Genomic DNA, 24,374 nt, shown 5'->3' on the forward strand with positions numbered 1-24,374 from the left:
GCTCTTGTCTCGCTAGAGCCAGCTTTAACTTGCTCAGGAACACAGTTACGGAGCATGTTTCGTAGAAGAAAATGAATTTTTAAGCACTTCTGCAGATGCTGTTAACTCCACATCTGATATTGGGGTCTTTGCACCTTGTTCAGAGTTATCCCGTATAAAAATAGACTTCGGATTTGCATGCGAGCGCAGCAGCTGTATGTGAACATTCCCATGTTCTCTTTCTGTCACGCCTGAGGGCCCTGTTTAATCTCTCAACAGGAACTTGGGGGAAAATGCCATCCGCTCCATCCAACCCGAGGCATTTAGTAAGATGAAGAACCTGCGTAACCTGTGAGTCCCATTATTACACATGTCCCTTTTCACACGCACATCCACTCACCCGAAACGCTGATGTTTCTCGACATCATGAACGTCTGGATGACAGTTAATTGTCATACAAATAAAATGCATAGTTTCCTGAGGCTTAAAGGAACTAGTATGCCATGACTAATGCCAATTTAAATATTAAAATATTTCAAGTGCACTCCCTTGTACCTGAGATTTTTTTAAAATACTATTGTTAAAAGTCACTATTATTTATATCACACCACAGTAAGTTTTTTTTTTTTTTTTTTTAAGAGAGAAATTAATATTGCTGTTTTGCAGGAAGGCATTACATTGATCGACGTACAGTAATAACACTGTTTCCATTTTAAATAAATGCTGTTATTACCTTTCTGTTAATCGAGGAATGCTAAAGAGAATGCATCACATCAGCACATTTTTACTGTTTTTACTGTATTTTCAATAAATAAATGCAACTTTAGTTAACATAAGCACTTATTTAAAAAAAAAAAAAAAAAAACTTTATAAGTAATCAAATAATATATTCTTAAATATAGGAATATTTTCATCTGCTTTATTTACTAATTAATTATTCATTTTTTGTTTTTAATGTTAATTTGAAAAAGAAAGTGCTAATGTTAATTTAAGGTGAAACCAGAGCATCCACAAGGTTTTTGGAGGATACTATGTAACTGGACATATATGTGCACAATAATTAAATTCTATCGAATCACCTCCATAAGTGTTTACAGTACAGATGCACGCTAGCTGGCTTTACTTATCTTTCTTTCGATTCCTCTCTCTGCAGTCATATTCAGAGTGATAGTTTTCTGTGCGACTGCCAGCTGCAGTGGTTTCCCGAGTGGCTGGTAACACGAGGGCTGAAGCCTGGCGTTCAGGCCACATGTGCCCACCCAGAGAGCCTAAAGGGCACCAGCATCTACCAGGCCCCATCAAAGAGCTTTGTTTGTGGTAAGCAGTGCTGCACTGTCTATAACAAACTAAGAAGTCAATCACAATAAGGAAGAACATGATCATAAAGGTGTGTTAAAATATCCTTGTACGTCCCTCCAGATGACCTTCCCAAACCCCAGATCACTGTGCACCCTGTCACCACGGCAGGAGTATTGGGCAAAGATGTGCATCTGACCTGTACGGCCGCCAGCAGCAGCAGCTCGCCCATGACCTTCACGTGGCTCAAGGACCAGGAGACACTACGTCAAGCCAACGTGGAGAATTTCGCACACGTACGGGCCAGTGACGGAGGTGTGATGGAGTACACCACTATCCTCCACCTCCGGCACGTCACCTTCAACCATGAGGGCCGCTACCAGTGCATCATCAGCAATCACTTTGGCTCATCCTACTCTAACAAGGCCCGCGTCACCGTGAACGGTACATTTAACCAGTCTAAACTATATACTGGGATACATCATACCAATTGCACCAAATTCCCATCACGCACAGATCGTTTACTCCAGTGGGAGCATTTTGTGAATCGTACAAGCTGACATTTAATTGTCATACAAATAATTGCAATTATTAATTTGTGTTTTAAATGCCAATATGTGCTTTATTCACAATAATTGTCATTTATTTAACATTTATGACTTTTAAAAAAAAGTGTAATTTCCTTTATTTTTAATATAAAAAAATTATACGCTATATATATATATATATATATATATATATATATATATATATGAAAAAAAAAAAAACTTTTGTTTCACCTTAAGTAATCTTTTCATTTGTAGCTGCCTGAATATAATATTTTAGTAATATATTTGATTAATTGTAGTTGTTGAACATCCATATTTATGATATATAAAACAGTGTTTATGATATGGATATGATAATGTTATTATAAATGTATAGAAATGTCAAGTTATTTATTCATTTTATTATTTCACAAAAATTCCCATTATGCAACATTTGCTCAAAGTTCTTCTTTCAGTGAATTGTACCAGCAAGTTTCAGTTTGAACATTCAGACTGAACTGTGCCACTAGAATTTTGGCATTTTTTATCTCCTCCGCTGTTAGCAATACATTTGAATTACATGCCTTGTCAGTTCGAGCAACAGATGCAAATGGATTGTCCTGAGGCATTTTTGGTTTCATGCCCGTCCAAATCAAGCCATATCCCATCCCCAATTGAGTTAGTCACAGCTATGAATGCTGGGCTTGTTTGGTGCTGATGTAGCAACATTATATGGGAATAATCCTTGCTAGGGCTAATTTCCCTTTGCCTGCTTATGTGCACAGTGCTGCCTTCATTTGTCAAGACCCCACGCGACATCACGATCCGCACGGGCACGAAGGCGCGGTTGGAGTGTGCGGCTGAAGGACATCCGACTCCCCAAGTGGCGTGGCAGAAAGATGGCGGTACAGACTTCCCTGCCGCCCGAGAGCGCCGCATGCGTGTGATGCCTGATGACGATGTCTTCTTCATCATGGACGTGAAGCCTGAGGATATGGGCGTGTACAGCTGCACGGCCAAAAACACTGCGGGCATGATCTCTGCAAACGTCACTCTAACAGTGCTAGGTATGTCCTTTTTTTTAAAATATATTTACATTATATAAATACATTATATAAAGACTTTTTTTTTCCATTATGGAATTCAGATTTTGTTTATTAAGCTGTTGGGAGTTCTTCTAACCCCCGCTTAGTTCTACGTAAGAATGTTTTTTCTTTCCCCATCTGAAGCAGCTGGGCTTTATGTGCGGGTTTGAAGGTTAAAGGTCAGGAAAGAGGTCACAGGAGGTAGAGGAAGTGCTCTAGGCTCAAATAGTTGTATTTGTGAGTGTTTCTAAACTCTCAGTCGAGTAATTGCTAGGCAGAAATGGTCAAATACTTGTTATTTTATGGACATGATATGGTATAGTCTGCCTAAAGTGGGCTTAGTTCCTGATTAACTAAAAAGAATTGGCTCAAGGGGTCAGACTAAATACTGAACCAGACTATATACCGGTCACAATGGAAAATATCCTGTTTATAAGAGTCATTCATTCAGAAATAAGACTGCAATGGAGTCACTTTTTAAAAAACAAAACAAAAAAACACTCTTAAGAGTCATTCATTCAGGAACTGGACTAAGCTGGTTCTGTCATATGGTTTTGATTCACTGGAAAGAACCCGATCATAGAAAGAACCAGTACTTAGAACTACAATGGTTAGGGTGTTTAATTCTTTTTTATTTATTCATCAATTCGTGCGAGTCATTAAGAAAGCAGACTACAGTGATTATTGATTTGTTCACTTAAAGAAACGAACTCAAAAGAGTCATTCATTCAGGAATCTGACATCTATCTGTCTATCTGTCTATCTATCTATCCATCTATCTATCTATCTATCTATCTATCTATCTATCTATCTATCTATCTATCTATCTATCTATCTATCTATCTGTCTATCTGTCTATCTATCTATCTATCTATCTATCTATCTATCTATCTATCTATCTATCTATCTATCTATCTATCTATCTATCTATATATATATGGACCCACTTTATATTAAGTGGCCTTAACTACTATGTACTTACATTTTAATTAATAATTTAGTACAATGTACTTATTGTGTACATACATGTTTTTACATTGTACTTATATTTAAAAAAAAAAAAACTACATGTAATTACATCTGTATTTAATTTCTGTAATTACATTTATAATTACACTGTTGACCCATACTTTACACCTTAACCCACCCTTAAACTTACCCATACCTCCAACCCTCTCCCTAACCTTACCCCTATCCCACCTCAATAGCAGCAAAAGTGTTTTACAATACAATATGAACACAATAAGTACATTGGACTTATCTTTTTTATGTAAGTACATAGTAGTTAAGGCCACTCAATATAAAGTGGGACCATATATATATATATATATATATATATATATATATATATATATATATATATATATATATATAAATTGAACTGGCAATCATAATGCTAATGTAGTCCTAAAAGTTGATGAAGTACAATATAAGCAGATTTAGAAGATATTCTTTATGTAAAAATACGAATGGCTTATCTTGACCTCGGAATGAATTTTTTGGTCCAGAACAGTTGTCAAAAATGAGAATGTCCCTCCATTATTAGAACCACATGCAAAGCTATCAACAGCAAGTAGCAAATTATGATTCACAGCTGTGACATAAACTAAACACCAATGTCAAGCCATTTAAAGGGATCTTTATCCACACATGGCTGTATGTAATTCAATAACTGTTCCTGCAGAAACCCCTCATCTGGCACAGGAAATGGAGGATCGAAATGTGGTGGTGGGTGAGACCGTTGCGTTGCAGTGCAAGGCTTTAGGCAGCCCACCTCCTCGCATCACCTGGCTAAAGGGGGAGGAGCCTCTCAGACCCAGCGACCATCACTACTTCACTCCAGGGAATCAGCTCTTGGTGATAGGCAGCACCACCTTAGAAGACGCTGGACGATACACCTGTGTCATGTCCAACACGCTCGGCACAGAGCGCGCTCACTGCCAGCTGAATGTTTACCAGCGATTTGAGGATTGTGCGCCTTTTTCAAGCCCCAGCACTGTTACTGTGGGAATCATCGTCATCGCCGTGGTCACCAGTATTGTGGTGACATCACTTGTTTGGGTGTGTATTATCTACCAGACGAGGAAGAAGAGCGAGGAGTGCAGTGTAAACACAGGTGCGTGTATTCACAGAGATATTGTATTTGTTTAGAACTCTGCATGCTGTGCAGGAGGAATGTATTTTTTACACAAGACTTGACTATAACCTTCGCGCTTGTCTTTTATAGACGAGACAATTGTCCCTCCTGATGTCCCCAGTTACCTGTCCTCTCAGGGCACTTTATCAGAGAGACAGGATGCATGTATACGAGTGGAGTCCAATGGTGGATCTCAAGCCAACGGATGCATAGAAAACAATGGTACAGTATCCACACTTTTCTTGTAGCTCCAAATGGAATCTACCGACTTATTTTTGTTTTTCGGACCAGTTTTGAAAGAAAATATGTGTAATAGATAAACTATTCAAATGTGTTAAACGAAAAGTAATAGCAACTTGGCAACTAAATGATCAAACACTACAAAGTCTAAACATATTTTTAAGAATATATGAATTCACGAATCGTTCACAGTAAGATCTATACATACATTTTAGGGCTGCACGATATTGGAAAAAAAATTACATTGCGATATTTTATTTTTCTGCGATATATATTGCGATATGAAATCTAATCTAATTTTTTCTTACAAACAAAAATGGGGTGAGCACACTTACATTATCATTTTAAATGATTTAAACATCGACACCATTGTGTCAATTGATTAATATGCGCGAGGGAGAGAGAACAAGACAGCGCTCATGTTGTTTGAAGATGGTGAGCGCTCTCTCGCGCGCTCGCTCTCTCTTTGTCTCTCTCTCTGTCTCTCTCGATCGTTCTCTCTCGCTCTCTCTATCCTGCGATGTGACTATCGTGGATTCGTACATCGCGATAACGATGCTTAAACGACACATCGTGCAGCCCTAATACATTTACAAATTAAATTAATTTTCCTTTGGCTGGTTAAATGACCTTCGCACAACATTGGTTAACAAGAACCTCTCTTTTCAGGATACGATGGGCCAGTCGTGTGCACAGACTTCTTGGAAAACTGTATCAGCTACTCCAAACACTGTAACTACCTCCCTCATGGGATAGCGCCCCCTTTAGGCCTGGAGTATCAGCAGACACGCCAAACATCGACTTTCACCAGCCACAACAATGAACCACACTGCAACGGCACACCCAACGGGGTCAGGAAAGACAACCAAACTCCCATCTTCCCCACCAACCATGACAGGGTGACAATATCCCCCTCATCGCACCAGCACAACGACCGAAATGGTGAGAGCCTTTCATGCCGTAATTTCAAGATGACTCAGTCATGTCCCATTAATCACTGTTCCTCCCACTGCTTTGTGAAAACGCACATTTTATCATTTCAGTTCTGAGTGATTTATATCAGATTGTTGATCTATTAACATCACTTCCTTTCTAATCTTTCTCAGGATTGTTGGTGAATAGGTCAGACACACCTCCCACACTTGAAGAGAGCTACCATCGGCCAGTAAAGCTCCTGTCTGGGGACTGTGACATTGAGTCCAAGTTTAAACAGACTCTATTACGCAACGGACACGCACATACGCCCGATGCCACCTCAAGAGAGAGCGAACCCTTCAGACGGGCCAGTGACTAATGCCTCACCAACCCCCTTCTTTATCCTTTTGCACTGAGAATGGCTACCTCACATTGAGGGGCACAGACAAAGCTGCCCCCATCTATCTAAATGCAGAATAGGGGCGTCCGGAGTTTGAAGGCGAAGCTTGAGTGGGGCGTTGGCGTCCCATGCGAGCGTTAATGATGTATATAGATATAATCCTCCTCAGGGAGTCTTTGTTCACACTTAAGAAATGTGACTTGCATTTGACGCATGCAAAATGTATGACAGAGTGCTATAACATTGGGCTTTGAGCTGTACATAAGAGTTTTCATATATAAATATATGAATGTATGTGTTCTATAACTTTTACAAAATAGTGTTTAACTCTATTCAGTGCATGGTGAGATCAGAGTGGTTTTATTTTATTGGTATTTTTTTGCTTTAAAAAAAAAAGAATCACCAGATCTCTCTTGTTTTTCCCAGTTTTATGAGCAGTGCCTTATTGCAAGATCAATGGATAAGTCAATTATTATTATTTTTTTCTCTCACAAATGGGAATTTTGTCATGCACTTGAAGTTTAGACAACCCGATCATAATAGATCACCTTAAAGGAATATTCCAGGTTAAATACAAGTTAAAGGGTTCTGGAAATATCAGGGAAATTGCTTTTTATGTTTACATTTATATAGTTAATATACTATACCATTGAAAAGTTTGGGGTCAGTAAGAATTTATTTATAAGAAATTAATACTTTTATTTAGCAAGGATGCATTACATTTATCAAAAGTGACAGCAAAGGCATTTATAATGTTACAAATTAATTAAATTCAAATTTCAAATATATTCTGTTCTATTGAACTATTAAGATTTTTACTGTATTTCGGATCCAATAAAAGCAGCCTTGGTGAGTATGAGAATTAAAAAAAAAAAAAAAAAAAATCAACCCCAAACTTTAGAACAGCATTTATTATAACCGTATGTTTTGTGAATTTATATAAGTGTGTAATTGGCTAAGTTTTCTGTTTTCGTAGTAAATGCTATCTCTATAAATTAAGGAATTATGACTGGAAAAATAATGGAAATTCACTGGTAAAAAGGTGCGGCAACTCTAAAGTTAAGTTCTTCCCACAGCTTGCTGTCAATTTACTACAAAAAAAAAAAATATATATATAATCATAATTTGTACTTCAGTTTGTAAAAACAAAAAAACAAAAATGTGTGTACAGAAAGCCATTCACAGCAGACAGCAACAGCAAACCATTGTATTTGCGATCACTAACTGGTGTTTAACCTGGAATATTTCTTTGCCAGAATACATGTTCTGGTCTGTGATGAAGCAAGAGCTCTGCATCCATTATGGTTCAAAAATGACAAATATTGGCATATGGGAAAAAATAAGCACTTTGATGAATCATGTTAGATAATATTTGAACTAAACATTTTTACACCTCGAAATTCTGATGCAATCCGTTAACAAAGGTACATGTCACCAAAAGCTGCTTCGTTCACCTACATACCTGTGGTATTTGAAATGAATTTTTAAATATATTTGTTGACAGTCTTTTTTAACATATTTGGGGAAATAACAAATGATCCGAAATAATGTTTAGAGAGATTTGTTCAAACAATGACTTTCTAACAGTGACGTAAGCCGAATGCTGCCAAATCACGAAAGGGAAAGAGCTAAATCTCTGTGTGCTGTTCTTCAGCTACACAAAATGTCTTTACGTAAAGGGAATAAGTGAACACTTCAGATAATCTCTCATAGTCTTTGGTAAAGACTAAAGCAGCTAAGGTACATATATTAGTTAGTCTGAGCCAAACTGGTTTATGTTCACGTCAACAGCCAAGGATTTTTTTTAGGCCAAATAGTAAAAGAAAGAACTTTTAGAAAGTTGGATTACAGCGAACACCAGTCTAACCCCAAAAGCTGTTGAAACTGACTTTAGCAATACACTGATCCTGTGGTTAAATGGTTATTTGTGTAATCCAGCTCTGTGAAGAGCCCCACTAATTCAGATATCTTAACTCTACAGATGTGTTTCACACCAAATACATTTATTGAACTGAACTCTAATCCCAGATGTTCATCCACATGGCTAAAACTGTTGAAGTGTCAAAATGGCAGGTGTTTATTAAAGTCACATTTTGTTCTTTTAAACCTTCTGGTTTGTGTGTGTTTATTTTGAGTGGTTGAAAAGGACTTTGTATGAAAAAGTCAGTGCCACCTCACATTCACACCTGTGGACTAATCTGTCTTTCTCTGCATTCTGCTTGACTCTCACCGTTTGTTTTTCAGGTAATAATAGTGAAGTAGAGCAACTAGCTACAATAATCAACTTGCCTAATATTGGTAACACCCTTAACTTGAGAGTTTAGTAAATAAATACCAGCACAGGCATGTCTTAATACAAATAGCCGACTCATTTTTGTAAAAATACTTTTTTAATAGATTCATGTAGGCTTGCAAAAAGGATATCGGAGTTTGAACTCGATCTGTGGTGTAGCATAAGTGGAATTCAGGCAGTTAAACTCAATCTGTTGTGCACTGATTATCAGGAATGCAAACCACTGTGTTATGTGATCTTTTTATCCAGGCACCAGGTGTCCTCGCCGTGGTTTTGCAGTTTTGGCTGGACAGTCAGAGTTCGGGTTGAGGAAACTGGTCCAGTACAAACTGGCCCACACCGTCCACGACGATGGTGTTTATAAAAGCGTATGCCGCACTTTCTCATATGCTCCGAGGAAAATGAAGCCTCCCATGCTGATGAACGTCACTCTGGGGATGCTGCCGGCGAACAGCCTTCAGATGTGATGAGAAAACATAAAAGCAAGAGTTAGCAAGAAGCTTTTTCAAGCCAGTAATTAATTTCAAAATATGATCATTCACAGTTATAAACAGATCAATTAACTAACATTTAAAGACATTATTATAGCAATAAATCATTGGTATTTGTTTTCATATATATCTATATATTTTCATTTATTATTTAGCATACAGTCCACAGCAATTGACCCTTCAGGGATTTGATTGGCAGATAAACTGACCAATCATTACGCGGAATCTGCCATTTTGGCTGACAAAAACAAGAAAGTAGATTAATGTTGGAATTCATTTAAAAATGGTATGTAGACATCTTTTTGTGGTTGAAACAAGATACTTTCTGATGTTCATTCATGTTTATTTCGTGCTGTAACTAGTAAAGAGGAAGAGATGATCGGTTTGCGATCTGTCACGACACACTAAACTGTATTTATTGTTGAAATGTCTCAAGACAAAATTGAAATCTGACACAGTTTCATACCAGAAGTCACCTGCTCTGTCTCGACTGTCATCATGTTGTCATCGTCCTCTCTTTATAACGCAAAAATACATCACAATGCAAACTTACTTTTATTCAGAACAGGTGCCATTATTAACAAATACTGGAACCCAATGATATTAATGGTACTCATATGTAATTGAATATACAGCACAAAAATGAATTAATCGAATGGTTCTTCTTACAGAACATACAGCGCAATCAGTTGTTCAACTCCTGAATGAATGACTCTTACAGGAAGGTTCTTGCATATCAAAACATACAGTGCAAGTCAGCTTTCCAAATGCATGACTCCTACAAACTGGTTCTTTGTAGTGAGTCAAAACATAAAGCACAAGTAAAGTCCGATTCCGAAGTGGAGTCTTATGAATCAGTCCTTTTCAGCAAATCAAAACATCCATCACGAACAGTATAGTCCAATTCCCAAATGAATGACTCTTGCGAGACAGTTCTTTTTAGCGAGTCAAATATACAGCACCACAGTATAGTTCAATTCCCGAACATTTGACTCATACGAATTGATTCTTTGTAGTGAGTCAAATCATATTTCACAACCAATATAGTCCGAATCCCAAATGAATGACGGTTCTTTATAGCGAACCAAATATATCATCTTACTGTTACACTGTGCCTAAGTATTATGAGACTTCAACCAAACTGAATCATTAAATCATTATTGACAGGTCTATCTACAGAAACTAGATAAACACAGTTGCAAAATCCACTTGGATGTAACTTTGTTAGATTAAATTTACAGAGCAGTATCAAATAAAACATTAGCCATGCTTGATAACACAAGTATTCAGTATTTCTCAGCTGACAGCGTGTTGTTTGACAGATTCCGGAGCGACTGAGCAGGAATGCGCAGGGTAGGGTTTGTTGATGTTGGAGAGGTTGGTAGGATGCGACAGGCCATGAAAGTACTGTAGTCTCCTAAGGCTCTTTTCCACGCAGCTGCTTTTGGTATAAGCACCGGCCCCCGGGGGCCTCTCCGCATGACTGATGGCCAGATGACATCCACACACGTCCCTCAATCCCCAACACTCTCTCGCTTTGGCTCTCTTCGCTTTGCGCTTGTTTTGTTTCGCCTGTTTGTCAGAATTCATCAAACTTTGCCGAATCCATGTCCTGCTCACCAAATGTATCGTTAATGCCCTGTCATACCATCACAATTCACTGATTTGGGATCAGACTCCACAAGTCCTTCAGTGTGACACCGGTGGAGGACAATAGTTGTCAGAAAAGAGGGGGTGGGTTGGATCTAAAATTAGAAATACGGTCACGAGTGGTGTAACCACTAACACATCAATTTATGTCAACTGCAAAGCTGTACAAGGTGCCAAGCATGTCAGGGATCTCTTGACTATTCCAGTGATTCGCAGAACTCAACGTTTCAGCATGCTTCTGCTGGGATCATGTGTTTTACAGAGAGATGTCATGTCAGAGTGAGCCAGTGTGTGTGGACCTGTGAGCCAATAACACTCATCCTGGAACGAATTAGCAAGGACGCATTCTGACAGTTTGTCTGGGGATTTCAGACTACGCACTAAAAGAGAAACGTGAAACCTTGCATGCATGCTTTGAGTCAGTTCTGACTATATCTTCTGCAATGGAAACAACAAACATGCATCAAATGAACTTCATTCTGCTTCTGAAACTGTTTTTAAATTTTCTGAAGAAAACGTGAGTGTTGCATGCATGATTAGGGTTCAGTAAAAATACTGATTTGTAATAACCAGTGTAGTATAAAGGCACTTTCACACCAGAATTACCGGATACAAAGTAAACATGTCAGAATTACCATAAAAGACTCTGATTTTAACATGTAAAAAGTGATCATGTTGTCATATAACTCATAATTACAACTTAAAAACCGTACCATCTGACCGCAGCAATTTCATCTTAAAATGGCATGGCTTACGAAGTAAAATTTAGTTGTAATTATTCTTATAACTTACTGTTGTTAAAAACTTAATGCAAGAATAAGACCCAAGACCCAATATACATACTATCTGTCTGAAATTAGGTACCCAGAATAAGGTACCTAGACGGTTTGCGATTTATGGTTGTAATTTGAAGTGCAGATTAATGCAAAGGTTTGATTAGAACTTCAAACACAAATAAAACGTGTTAAAAAACAACAAACGCGGTGGATGTGTGAGACTAGTAGAAAGGTTAGATAAGGGGTTTGAGTAAAATTAAATCAATATACAGTGGGGCTCGAAACTTTTGAACACGATGAAGATGGCCAAATTTGTCTTATTTTGTTGAAATATAATTTTTTTCCATTTAGTTCTGCCCTTCATAAGCAACAGAAGATACTTGTATGTTTCCCAGTACACAAATTAAGTTCAAATTACCTTGATCTTCAAATTCCAAAAGTTTTCACCCCCAGCTCTTAATGCATCTTGCTTCCATCTGTTAATCTAAATGTTAATACCTTTTATGTACAATATCTTTCTCAGGACAGTACTAAATAAAAAATAACATGCATTTAGTATGATCGCTCTTATTTTTTGAAAATTACTCACATTTTCACAGATTCTGCAAGGGTTGCCCAAACTTTTGAGCCCCACTGTATAACCTCAATATATAAAATATTTATTCAATGTGATCCACATTATATTGCATCTACAACAACACTGTGAACTTCTAAAGACACTGCTGGTCTTTAACTTTGAAATGCATCATGTGTTAAAGAGGGTATTCCACATAAAATACCTATATATGGCAGGTCAGAGTGCAAGGTTAAATGAAACTAAATGTGGAGGATGATAACTGTGACCAGATGACTGACAGAGCAGTGTTATTAATGGACAGAGTGGTTTGTCACAATTATGATAAAGTAGTATGTCTCTAAGCTTGCATTCTCTTCTGCTACACACTCAAACATATGTTCTTTTTTAATTAAGAGCATAGTATAAGTAGGCAACTTGGGACGAAGCAACATACTGTAGGACAATAGAGTCAAGTCACAGTCAGATGAGCTCATTTTGACGTCATCACCCTGCCCAGCCATGATCGCCAGTCACTCAGCAGTGAACAGGCCTAATAACGCTTCTATTAATGGCTCTATAAATACGGCATGCTTACCAGATGCTTATGAATGCAGATTTCTGATCAGAGGCAGGTCGTACACCAATACTCCAAAGGAAGCAACCTACATCATATCCAACCAAAGCTCCAATTGATTTCACTGCAACTGGAGGTGATTATGGGCCCACTGCAACATGCTCGTTGTAAACATTGCTAGCATTACTCTCCCAGTGGGCTGCTGCATCATCCTGGACTACTTAGCAAAGCCTACTTGCTTGTGGACATGGGAGCCGTCTGGGTAGGCTGGTTGGGTTAGCACACTTCAAAGCTTTGAGGAAGGTGAACTCTCAAGTGCATGGCTGCCTTGATTGCCGTTGTTTTGGTTGGTGTGGTTAGAAGCTCTCCGTAGACACATGGAAGCACTTTCTGGCTTCACTAGTCTGCAATTGGAGCCATTACAGTAATTACAGCTTTAAAGCCAGGCAATTTGTACAAGGCATGCAGTAGTGAAAGTGCGAGAGTTGCTGCCCTTTTGCAAGCATTGTCGAGCCTCTTTGCCTACTTTTTTTTTAGTCCTAGCTTCTCTCAGAGTTTTAAATATTGCATCTGGGAACGGATTTTAGGAATTCCTTGAAGTCACAGAGTTTATTATGTGTTCTGCCAAAAAAAAAAATAATAATAAAAAATCTGATAATCATCTGAAAAGTTTTAGATGTAGAGAGGGAAGTTTATTATGAAGAGAAAGAGATTCACATGATCACTCATGGGCAACTCTGTGCACAGAACAATAGTGAATGTCTGCTTGTTTGCATTGGCCTTAGTTTTATTGCCATTCAATTTCTTAAAAAAAAAAAAAAAAAAAAAACTAAACAAGGTAAACCCTGGAAAAAAAAATACTTCTATGAATAAACTACAGCTCTATTAAGTAATAATTTAATCACATATAATCAAAAATTTTTATTTGTATTTTATATATATATATATAAAATTTAAAAAGTCTCTTGTGCTCACAAAGCATGCATTTATTTGATCAAATGCAGTAAAAACAGTAATATTGTTAAACATACAATTTAACATAACACTTTTCTATTTGAATATAATTTATTCCTGTGATGGCAAAGCTTAAATTTTTTTCTGATTTTCCTGATAAATAGAAAGTTGAGAAAGAACAGCATTTATACAAATATATACTGACCACAAATAGTAGTGTGTATATCCAATTTATTGCATAATATATATATATATATATATATATATATATATATATATATATATATATATATATATATATATATATATATATATATATATATATATATATATATATATATATATATATATATATATATATATATATATATATATATATATATATATATATATATATATATATAAAGAATTAAGGTTATAGTGAGAGAAAAAAAGATCTGGTCTCACACACTGCCATTTACTGTACACTCACCCGGGTATTCCTCGGCTCCTCCACACCTCATACAAAACCATTGGGATGTTTCCACTGGCTGTGCTCGTCCCAGCCTGATAAACAGAGACAAAAGACAATAATGATGGATCAACTGTCTTTAAAATTCCTGTCAAACATGTAAACACACCGTGTTTTGTCTTCCTTTTGATTCTGCTCTGTCCCTGGTATACTCCACCCGTCTCCACCTGTTCAACGGCTCCCCTTTCTGCTCTATCTACGTTTATAGTCCCTTTTCTACAAACTCACACCACCATCTTCAAAACAGACATCTATATCAGGAAACAACTCTGTTTTGAATGGGCAAACACCACATTCTGAGGCAAATTGTGATGGCTCTCGATTTAGACTGGGATTGTTTTTCATATTTCAGAGTTTCAGTTGATGAGTTGACTGTACATTGAACAGCCCCGTACACTTCAGTTCCCCACAGGGCTTGAATAACAGTCTGGAGTTTCTGTAGGCCAAACACACAGTACAGCAAACATGCCTGAACATGAGGTCTCTATTTCTTTAATTGGTCAAATGGAAATTAAAAAAAGACAATTGTGATGTCCTGGAGCATGTCACCTCCAGTAAAACTCTTCACTCTATCAGTCAAAGGTGTGAGGAGACGTCACTTAAGCCCAATATATACAGTACTTGGGCGTCGAACCTACGCTGTAGCCTACACATAGACGTACTCCTTTACGCCGTAGCCTTAAGTAGCACCTCTCCCAAAGTCTAAAGGCTGATTTATACTTCTGCATTGGACATTTGCCATAGCCTCTACGCCATAGAATGTGACAGCCATTTTTGGGTTTTTAAAAAAGGTTTGCTCATTCTAAACAGTTGCGTTTGATCCTTCGCTGGCTGTGCTGATTTAAATCTATTGGTTCTTTTGTGTTTGTGTCGCAAGTTCAGAGATGCAGGTAGTAAAGATTCTCTCTGGCCAATCAGTGATCAGCAGAGTTTACATGTCACGTTCTGTTAAAACTTATTTCTATACCCTTTCTATACCCACTGTATTATGTTATATTTATGTTCAACTTTATTATAAGTTCTGCTTATCACAGAGCGGGAATTTGTCTTTGACACTGGTGACACATCCACATTAATACTTAAGAAACACATCACACATTAACAGTGAAAGTGATGAAAGTGACATGACATTCAGCCAAGTATGGTGACCCATACTCAGAATTTTGTGCTCTGCATTTAACCCATCCAAAGTGCACACACACACACACTGTGAACACACACCTGGAGCAGTGGGCAGCCATTTATGCTGCTGCGCCCGGGGAGCAGTTTGGGGTTTAGTGCCATAGTCGTGGGATTGCCGGCCCGAGATTCGAACCCACAACCCTAGGGTTAAGAGTCAAACTCCCTTAACCACTACCCCCCCCCCCCCTTTTTTTTTAAGTGAACATAAAATACATAAAATCACACACACACATATATATAGGTGTACGGGGGAGTCGTGGCCTAATAGTTAGAGAGTTTGACTCTTAACCCTAAGGTTGTGGGTTCGAGTCTTGGGCCGGCAATCCCACGACTTAGGTGCCCAAACCCCCAACTGCTCCCCGGGCGCCGCAGCATAAATGGCTGCCAACTGCTCCGGGTGTGTGTTCACACTGTGTGTGTGTGTGTGTGTGTGTTCACTGCTGTCTGTGTGCACTTTGGATGGGTTAAATGCAGAGGACGAATTCTGAGTATGGGTCACCATACCTGGCTGTATGTCATGTCACTCACTATTTCTTCTGGCCAGAGGAATTTTAAGCCTACGCACTGATGGAAGCACTTCAAAAATAGAGTGGAGTGGATGAGTATGATCTTTAGAAATCCTAATTGCTGTTTTTTTCCATAAAACAATTTAAACAAGACTTGATGTGAATGTTGTTTATAGCCAGTAATCGTTTTTGCCTGATTAATTATTTGCGAGAATTTGTTATTTCCCTCTGTGGAGTATGATAGAAGGGATTCTGAGAAATGTGTTTTAATCCTTACATTGGAAGTCAATGTGGTCCAGTGTTGTTTATTTCTCAGCATTCCTCAAAATATCATATTTTAGGTTCCACAGAAAAAGTTCTACAGGTCTGGATTGACTTGAGATTGAGTGAATGATGATAGATTTTTCATTTTTGGTTATTTAAGCTTTTAAGAATAGGACAAGTTGCAGAACACTACGTTAAGATGATCAGAGTTGTGGTGTCATTATCATGAGGAGAACTCTACATAAACTCAAACCTTCAGGAGGTGGTCTGAGTGTGGTTTCCTTCAAGTCACCTGTATTTACACAGCACTATCTTCACAATGTGCATTATCTTTCCATGTTTTAAAATCTTATTTTAATATTAATTACTGTTGGTGGATACCATAGAAATAAATGCAAAGTATTGTAAACTGAATCATATGTGTTGCAACATTGGGTAACACTTTATTTTAGGTTCTCTTAACTAGTTTCTTAATAGCATTTCTTAGTAGCTAATCCTACCCAATATTTAAACTTAACATCTACCTTGATAAATATTAATAAGCAGCAAATTAGGAATTTATTGAGGGAAAAGTCGTAGGTAATAGTGAATAAGTGTTCCCTATTCTAAAGTGTTCTAAATCCAAATTGGGTGACTTCTCCTACAAACCCTAAAAATCTAAGCTAAGCTAATGGCACAGTAGTCTAATACATACACCAAAATTAATGCTTGTTGCGATGCACTCGTAGACTGCCTTATCTATAATATGCGACGCTGCCTTAGAATTCTACTCAAATTAGGCATAATTTGAAGTTGCTATTAGCTTTGGAACAGGTTTAAAATGCTGCCAATGTTTTAGAATTGAGCATCTGCACTAGATACCAAGTGCAGATCCGTTCCAGTCCATAGACAACTGGAAATAACGCTTGAATACACAAACGTCTTCTGACATCTAACATGCACAAACACAGCTCTGTCTGTTTTGAGTCTCAACTGGACAGCGGATAACAAGAGGAGTGTATTTGTGCATCAGTCGCATCCCAGGATGACCCTGCTATCGGATCGAGCTGTGTGTCTACTGGCGCTTTTTCTTCACTCTCTCTCTTCTGTTGGTTTTGTCTACATTAGGGCCTTTTGTTTGTTCCCCTTGCACTCCATCTGGGAGGCATCAGGAGACAGATTTACACAAACGGGTTCAAAGTCTCACCTTAGCCAACATTATCCAAGTCTTTGCAACATCTAGCGGAGTCGTGACGAATGCTGCTACTCCACCTGGAAAGAGACAAACACAGACAAACACCATGCTATAATAACCACTATACATAAATGTAAATATGTGGCATTACATCAGCCCTGATTACCTGACGGAAACGCTCTGGAGAAAAAGAGCGAAAGCGGAAGAATTTTTCAAACTAGCCTGGCAATGTCAAGCACTCGTAAACACTCATGCACATTCATAAACTTGTTTTGGCGTGAATGAGAGCAGAAAGAGGTTCTCTCTCCTCTCTAATGGCGGTCGGACAAACAACCGCATCAAGCTTTAAACATGCTCTTCCCAGTGCTGGAATAAACAAGTTCTCCCAAACTCCCTGATTTCACTTGATTAACTCACAGTTAACAGTTGTCCAAATGCAAGTGATGTTTCTTTATAGAAATATTAAATGTTCAGGCAGTAAATTACCACAGAACAGAATTGTGACATAATTTAGTACCTCAGGTTGTAAGAACAAGCAAAGAATCACAAGTATAGTAATGCATTTTCAACTGAAGTCAATTCTTCCATTCAAAAAGTGTGATTTTGTTTTTGCATTAAAGTTGTCTAAATCATCTTTCAAAGCGGATGAACTCATTTTTTTGTGTTACCATCTTAATTAAGTAAATTTCTCTTTATACAAACAATTTCATCCTGGTGCTCTTTTTGTTCCTTGCTAGCTGAATGATGTTCTCAATCCTTCCCAAACAGTTTTGCTTTAGCGATCTTTTGTGTACTTACTGAATCCTGTTAACGCAGTCTGTAAACAACATTTTTAAAATGCTAATTAAGAATAATAAATGCAATTCGATAAATATTTTCAAAAAGATTAAAACTACGCAAGTTTCCATTTCTTTCTTTTGTGCCTGTTCTACACCATTTTCCCCCTGAACAAACTGAATTCAAAAGCATCTGCTAAATAAATAGCTGCACATATATAATGCAGTAGTTACTGGATTCACCCGCTTTGCATGATCATGGTAATGGCAGGAGGATTTATAATAGGACATAACTGTGGACATACAAAGCAAGCAAGCAATTCTATTGCTACTGAAGCGACATGTACTTGTAATTGAACTCAGAACAGGAAGGACACAATAGTGGAGGGAGAGAGAGAGAGAGAGAGAGAGAGAGAGAGAGAGAGAGAGAGAGAGAGAGAGAGAGAGAGAGAGAGAGAGAGAGAGAGAGAGATTGGGAAAGGCAAGTGTTTCTTATTTGTTCTCTTGAGGCTTGCAGCATTGGCAGTGATGGCAAGCAACTGCTATCAGACAATGTGTCACAATTCACATTTGTTAGTGCGATTTCACAATGACGCTAACAACCGCAATTCACCTAAAGCGATACATCTGTGCCAAAGCAACACATGTGCACAGAAAACTCGAATCCAAGAACACTCTCCAGGTGGCGTGGCTAGCAGCCATGTTCTTTCCCCTCTGAGTGATGCATCCTCGTCCCTCCATTGTGTCCCAGTACCTGATGAGTTTTTACATGGACGGAGATGTTTTCCAAAATGGTGACTATGGAGTTAGCCAGCTGCAAGGATTTTGGGCCAGACTTGAGCTCCCTGGATCTGGTTTGTAAACTCAATGACTGCTGACAACAGTTATGAAAAGTTACCAAAAGTTTGAAGCAGGTGCAACAAAAGGTCAATGTCGTACTCTTGCCTCTACTGACTCTCCACCTCTGATCGGTTGTTAACGTCCCTCTTTGTTGGTGCACACCAGCTGGTAAACAACCTGTTGTGACCATCTTGACCTGTGTGGAACTAAACAGGACCGTGGCTGAGTACAGTTTGAATATTCCTGGTGTTGGACCCCATCCCAACTCCCTATCTCTCGTTCTACTTCGACTCTCTTTCCCAGACCTCTGTGCCGAGGCTAATCCCACACACCTGCAAGAGCTCCGCACACTGCTGCCTGCCAAGGGTCCAGCCGTCCCCCCTGCCTCCTCCACCAAATGGCCTGACACAGAGAAAGAGAGAGAGAATTTAGGATTATTACATTTATAAGTCATTAAACAAAAAAACAAATAACAAAAAACACACAAAGCCTTTGGGTTTACATGTATGGGAACCCAACAGAACAGCTCATTTCCAAATCTCAAGAATGATGTCAAGAGTCTCATTTTCCCTATAAGGAATGGTGACAAAATCTGAAAGAAATCTTGAATATCCCTAACTTCCACCACTCGGCGCTATAGTATTATACACTAACTCTAGCAATCTGTCTGTCATGCTGGTTCCTGGTTTTCAAAGAGACAAGTTGAAATCGATATTGAGCTTTGATAAGAAGATAAGAACAGAACTGAGCTAGATAATGACTCTAACTTTGCACCATTGACACTGTGATTAAACTGAATTGTCTCAACACTGAACTGACTTTAGCTGAATAATGAATAATGACAATTTTGCCTTATGCTGAGAAAAAAAAAAACACTGCTAAAACCTTCCCTCAGTTGCTTTGATGATTTTAACTGGTTTTCTAGCCTGGTTATAACTGGTTTGCAGACTGGTGGGTTTTACCCACTTCTTCAACTGGTCAGGCTGGGAGACCAGTTGACAAACCGGCTAAACCCAACTGAACACCAGCTTTGCCAGGCTGAAAGACTAGCTAAAACCAACTACTTCCAATAATTTTAGGCTTGTTTTAGCTTTTTTTTTTTTTTTACTTAGCTCTACATAAGATTTGCTTCATAACTGATGACTTTTATAACATTAACACTGTTATTTTCCTGCTTCATTAATGTAAAGCTGCTTTGAAACAATCTGCATTTTATAAAGCACTGTATAAATAAATGTGACTTGACTTCCACAGCTCAGCACATTGTACACATATGCTAACTCTATCAATCCCTGGAAAACACATGGTCTTTCATGCTGGTTCAGGGTTTTCCAAGAAACGAAGGGAAAAACGATATTGTACTCTGATGAGAGTCACAGATGTTATAATATGATGACCATGTTACTTCATTGTGTGAGGGGTAGAAATCTTTTTTTAATAAGAGTATTCATTTGTATTAAAAAAAAACAATGATAGTGAATGGTAGTGTATACCAAGTTGCAATGCATTTTAGGATTGTGTTCTCTGGCAACATACATGTGATGCTACCTTCACGTTTGGCTATAGACAGATGTCTCACCAGGTTTTGGAACAGACTTCCAGTGTTGAATCGTCATCTGTCTGCAGCTACAGGTGCGTTCTGTAGCCTCAGGTAAGACAGGTCTGACAGGATCTCAGTCAATTGCACAATTTGTACTAATTTTCAGATGGCTAATTGTTGTTTCAAATCCTATTGTTTAAAGAGGTGAAGTAGGAGGGAAAGAATGTGGTAAATAAAAGAGAAATGTGTGTGAGAGGAGGACTGTTGTAGAAAGGAGGAGGGAGATTCAGTGACTTGACGTGTTTGCTGGATTTGCGTTGTGTTTGGAGGGAGTTGTTATGCAGCCAGGCTGCAGATAATTGCCGGAGTTTTCCTACGGCCTCAGACCAGGAGCATCTGATGGCTAAGAAAGGAAAACAATTGAAGCACAGCATGAAGTAATTATGAATGATCCCCTCCAGCTTTGTGCACAAGAACACACATGCATAAATGCTCTCTTTGTCACTGCATCATGTGTGTTTCATTAGCTGTCGGATTAAGGAAGAGTCTTTGTTTCCAAGTTCAAAGAGCGTGTGCTGGAGAACATCCATTTATCCCCGTCACACTCACTGAAAACAAACTGGAGGCAAGTTCACCTCAAAACTGACTGACCACCGCTCTACATGCCAGGATGTACCTGACATGAATTGCATTTAACACCGAAACAGGTGTTACATTCAGCTGCACAAACTGCATGAAATGACTTATAATGGAGGGGGAAACGCATCTAATTTTAGAAGATAAACATAACATTTTAGTTGACCATAACAAATTGAATTCAAATCCAATTTAACATTTTAAATATTAATTTAAATTTCAATATTTGAAGCCCCAATAATTTCGTGATGCTTGTAATTAAATATCATTATTTCAAAATTGTGATTTCAAAATAATTTTTTAATGTTGTTGAAAGAAGTCTCTTATGCGCACCAAGGCTATATTTATTTGATCAAAAATGCAGCAAAACTATAACAATTATACTATTATATATCTATTTCAATATATTTAAAATTAAAATTTATTTCTGTAACAACGAAGACTGAGGGAATGGCTGCTGAAAATTCATCATTGCGATCACAGGAATAAATTAAAATATTTCTATATAATACAATATGAAAGTTTGTTTGATTGTTCTTCACTTGCAACATTAGAGTTTTTACTGTATTTTTTTATAAAATAAATCCAGCCTTGGTGAGCATGTGTTCAGATTTTTTGAGTTTGTTGTGTGACATGAACAGTGTGTTTAATATGATTCTGGAAGCCCTCATGATATGCGAGTAAAGGATTTTGAACATGAAAGAAGAAAGAGGTTGAACATGCTCAGAGCAGAACTAGACAGTGGTTTAGGACCGAGATGAACATAGCAATGAATTATGTTAGGCCTAAATGGGAAATGAGGTAGTTTAGGGGTAAAGAAAGGCCCTGATTTGCCTGATTATCCCAACTGATACGTTAAACCTACAGCTACGGAGTCCACGTAGCTTAAAATTATTTTTTCATAATAAGTATAATACAGTCTAACTCCTTTGTATAACCCAAAACATACCTGAGATTCATTTGAAAACATTTCTGTGGAAAACGGGCCTTTTTCTAATCACACTACATTCTACATATAAGATTTACATACTGTAGTCTTTTCCGGAACTCACACTCCTGGCCATGCATTGCTCCAAATGCACACTTCAGTTTAAATGACTCAAACCAAACTAAGACTCACACTTGCACTTAATCATGAGAATAAGTCTGATCCACTGACACAAACGTTGAGTGGGCATGGTGGGAATAAGTGGCCGGCTGATGTAATGACACAGCTGCTTGGTGGTTTTGTAACAGTGCAGCGCTGAGTTTAGGGGATTGTTGGTAGATAAACTTTGGGAATTGTGGGATACGCTGGAGAGAACAGATGGTTTGCTGCGGCCTGCTGCTCAGATGCCGAGGCTTAAGATGTTTTTGGTGCAAATGACTTGAGAATCGGTTTGGCAATAGTTGGGATTTGATTTGATTGACATATCTTTGTTGACATAAATAGACATATTTAAAACTGTTTCTTTGTTAAGTGTGGAGCTTAACATGTTAAAGGTAAGCTCATTGTTTGGTCCCACCTGTGAACTGCATTTGTTAACTTGACTTACAGCTGAAACATCAATTTATTATTTATAACTACATTTTAAGGTATTTTGTGTCATTTTACAAGATTAATTAAATGGTTTTAAGTAATTTATTTGTCAATTTGAAAAGTGATTAATTTATTTAGTTAAAGGGATAGTTCACCCCAAAAATTTTAAATCTGTCACCATTCACTCGCCCTTCATCATTCCAAACATTTTAGATTTTCTTTCTTCAGAATTTCTTCTTTGTTGTCCCACAGAACAATGTTGGTAACTATCGAGTGAAAAAAACAACAACAAAAAAACACTGACACGTTTCTAAAAATATCTTATGTTTATGTTCCGCAGAAGAAATCGAGTCATACAGGTTTGGAAAGACATGAGGGTGAGTAAATGTTGACCATTTTCGTTTTTATTAAAGTTATCCCTTTAATACAATTATTATTATTATTTATTTTTTTCTTTCTTTTTTTGGCACTCCTACTCCTTCATAGCTAGGAGTATAAAACAACATAATTTCCCTTTCTAAATCACTGGTATTGTACTGAGTCACTACTTAATACCCCCCCACCCAAAAAAAAAAAAAACACTTGCTCAATTAATCCTACTCTAAAATCAAATCATCACTTGTTTTGTAATTCATGTCCAAAAATAAATAAAGAATAAAATCCTGGTCATTTAAAACTGAATGCATCTGCACTGAAATAATCAACGAAGCGAAAGCGGCTGTTTTAGACCAACACTGGCATCTCGTTCCATAGTCTCATTTACGCTTTCTTGCTTTTCAAAGCCATGCACTTTTGAAAGAGAGTTTAGCAAAGACTCTCACATTCCAACGGCTCCACACAGATGGCCGGAGAGGCTGAAAAAATGCCTTTGAACGTGTCTCAAAGAAGTGACCATGAATGACACTACTTATTAAGGCCAAGCATCGCAGTTAATGCTTGCCCACAACTGCACGTGTTATTGTCCTCCGATGCCTCTTCTCCTCCGCTCCGCTCCAGTCTCTAGGCCAAGAGCGCTAATGGAATTTTCTGCTTTCGCCCTGGAGACATGATGTCATCTTCACAAACTGGGCCTTTTTTTTTTTTTTTTTTTGAAAAATGACTTTTATGTGGCCCGGACCAGACAATGAAGAAGGAAATGGACAGTTGGCGGAGACTCAAAGAAATTACGATTCTGCTTAACCACCGGTGAGGGCGACCAATAAAATGCAGCGTCATTTTGAGTGCACCTAAAAAGAGAGTTATTAACAGATAGCGAGGCAATGTGTGTAGTTTGAGTTGTAAATGTGTCAGACCATTACCAGGACATTATTCCTTTATTAGAGTGAAACTATGAGGACAAATTAGATCGAAATGAGAGCAAGTCAGAGGAAAAAAGGTGGATTTTATACCTTTAGGTACTCCCAGAGTGGAAACTGCACCAGCGAGAATGGGATCTGAAATGAAAAGAAAGAATTTTTTAATAATATAAGCTAGACCAGAAAGCATAAAGCATTAGTTATTATTATTATTCATATAAGAAAAGGACATTCTGCCATCATTTATTCACCTTCATT

General features: G+C 37.9%; 2 protein-coding genes across 3 annotated transcripts in view; one reads left to right on the top strand and one right to left on the bottom strand.

Annotated features, from left to right (window-relative positions):
• The window catches only part of LOC113055173 (leucine-rich repeats and immunoglobulin-like domains protein 1), a 35,312-nt gene extending 27,427 nt beyond the window's left edge, over positions 1-7,885 (top strand). For both annotated transcript variants that reach the window (XM_026221202.1, XM_026221203.1), the window contains exons 11-18: positions 259-330; positions 1,133-1,296; positions 1,399-1,719; positions 2,588-2,869; positions 4,572-5,003; positions 5,115-5,246; positions 5,934-6,206; positions 6,371-7,885. In XM_026221202.1, the coding sequence (XP_026076987.1) occupies positions 259-330; positions 1,133-1,296; positions 1,399-1,719; positions 2,588-2,869; positions 4,572-5,003; positions 5,115-5,246; positions 5,934-6,206; positions 6,371-6,558 (1,864 nt within the window). In that variant the 3' untranslated portion in view covers positions 6,559-7,885. The remainder of the gene's footprint in view (positions 1-258; positions 331-1,132; positions 1,297-1,398; positions 1,720-2,587; positions 2,870-4,571; positions 5,004-5,114; positions 5,247-5,933; positions 6,207-6,370) is intronic.
• A 500-nt stretch (positions 7,886-8,385) lies between these two features.
• The window catches only part of LOC113055175 (S-adenosylmethionine mitochondrial carrier protein-like), a 43,998-nt gene continuing 28,009 nt past the window's right edge, over positions 8,386-24,374 (bottom strand). Inside the window, exons 6-10 of the mRNA XM_026221204.1 lie at positions 24,210-24,254; positions 19,459-19,528; positions 17,523-17,587; positions 14,346-14,419; positions 8,386-9,327 (exon numbers count right to left, since the gene is read on the bottom strand). Coding sequence (XP_026076989.1) covers positions 9,231-9,327; positions 14,346-14,419; positions 17,523-17,587; positions 19,459-19,528; positions 24,210-24,254 — 351 coding nt within the window. The 3' untranslated portion in view covers positions 8,386-9,230. The remainder of the gene's footprint in view (positions 9,328-14,345; positions 14,420-17,522; positions 17,588-19,458; positions 19,529-24,209; positions 24,255-24,374) is intronic.

The sequence above is a fragment of the Carassius auratus genome, chromosome 36, assembly GCF_003368295.1.
Source record: "Carassius auratus strain Wakin chromosome 36, ASM336829v1, whole genome shotgun sequence".
NCBI lineage: Eukaryota > Metazoa > Chordata > Actinopteri > Cypriniformes > Cyprinidae > Carassius > Carassius auratus.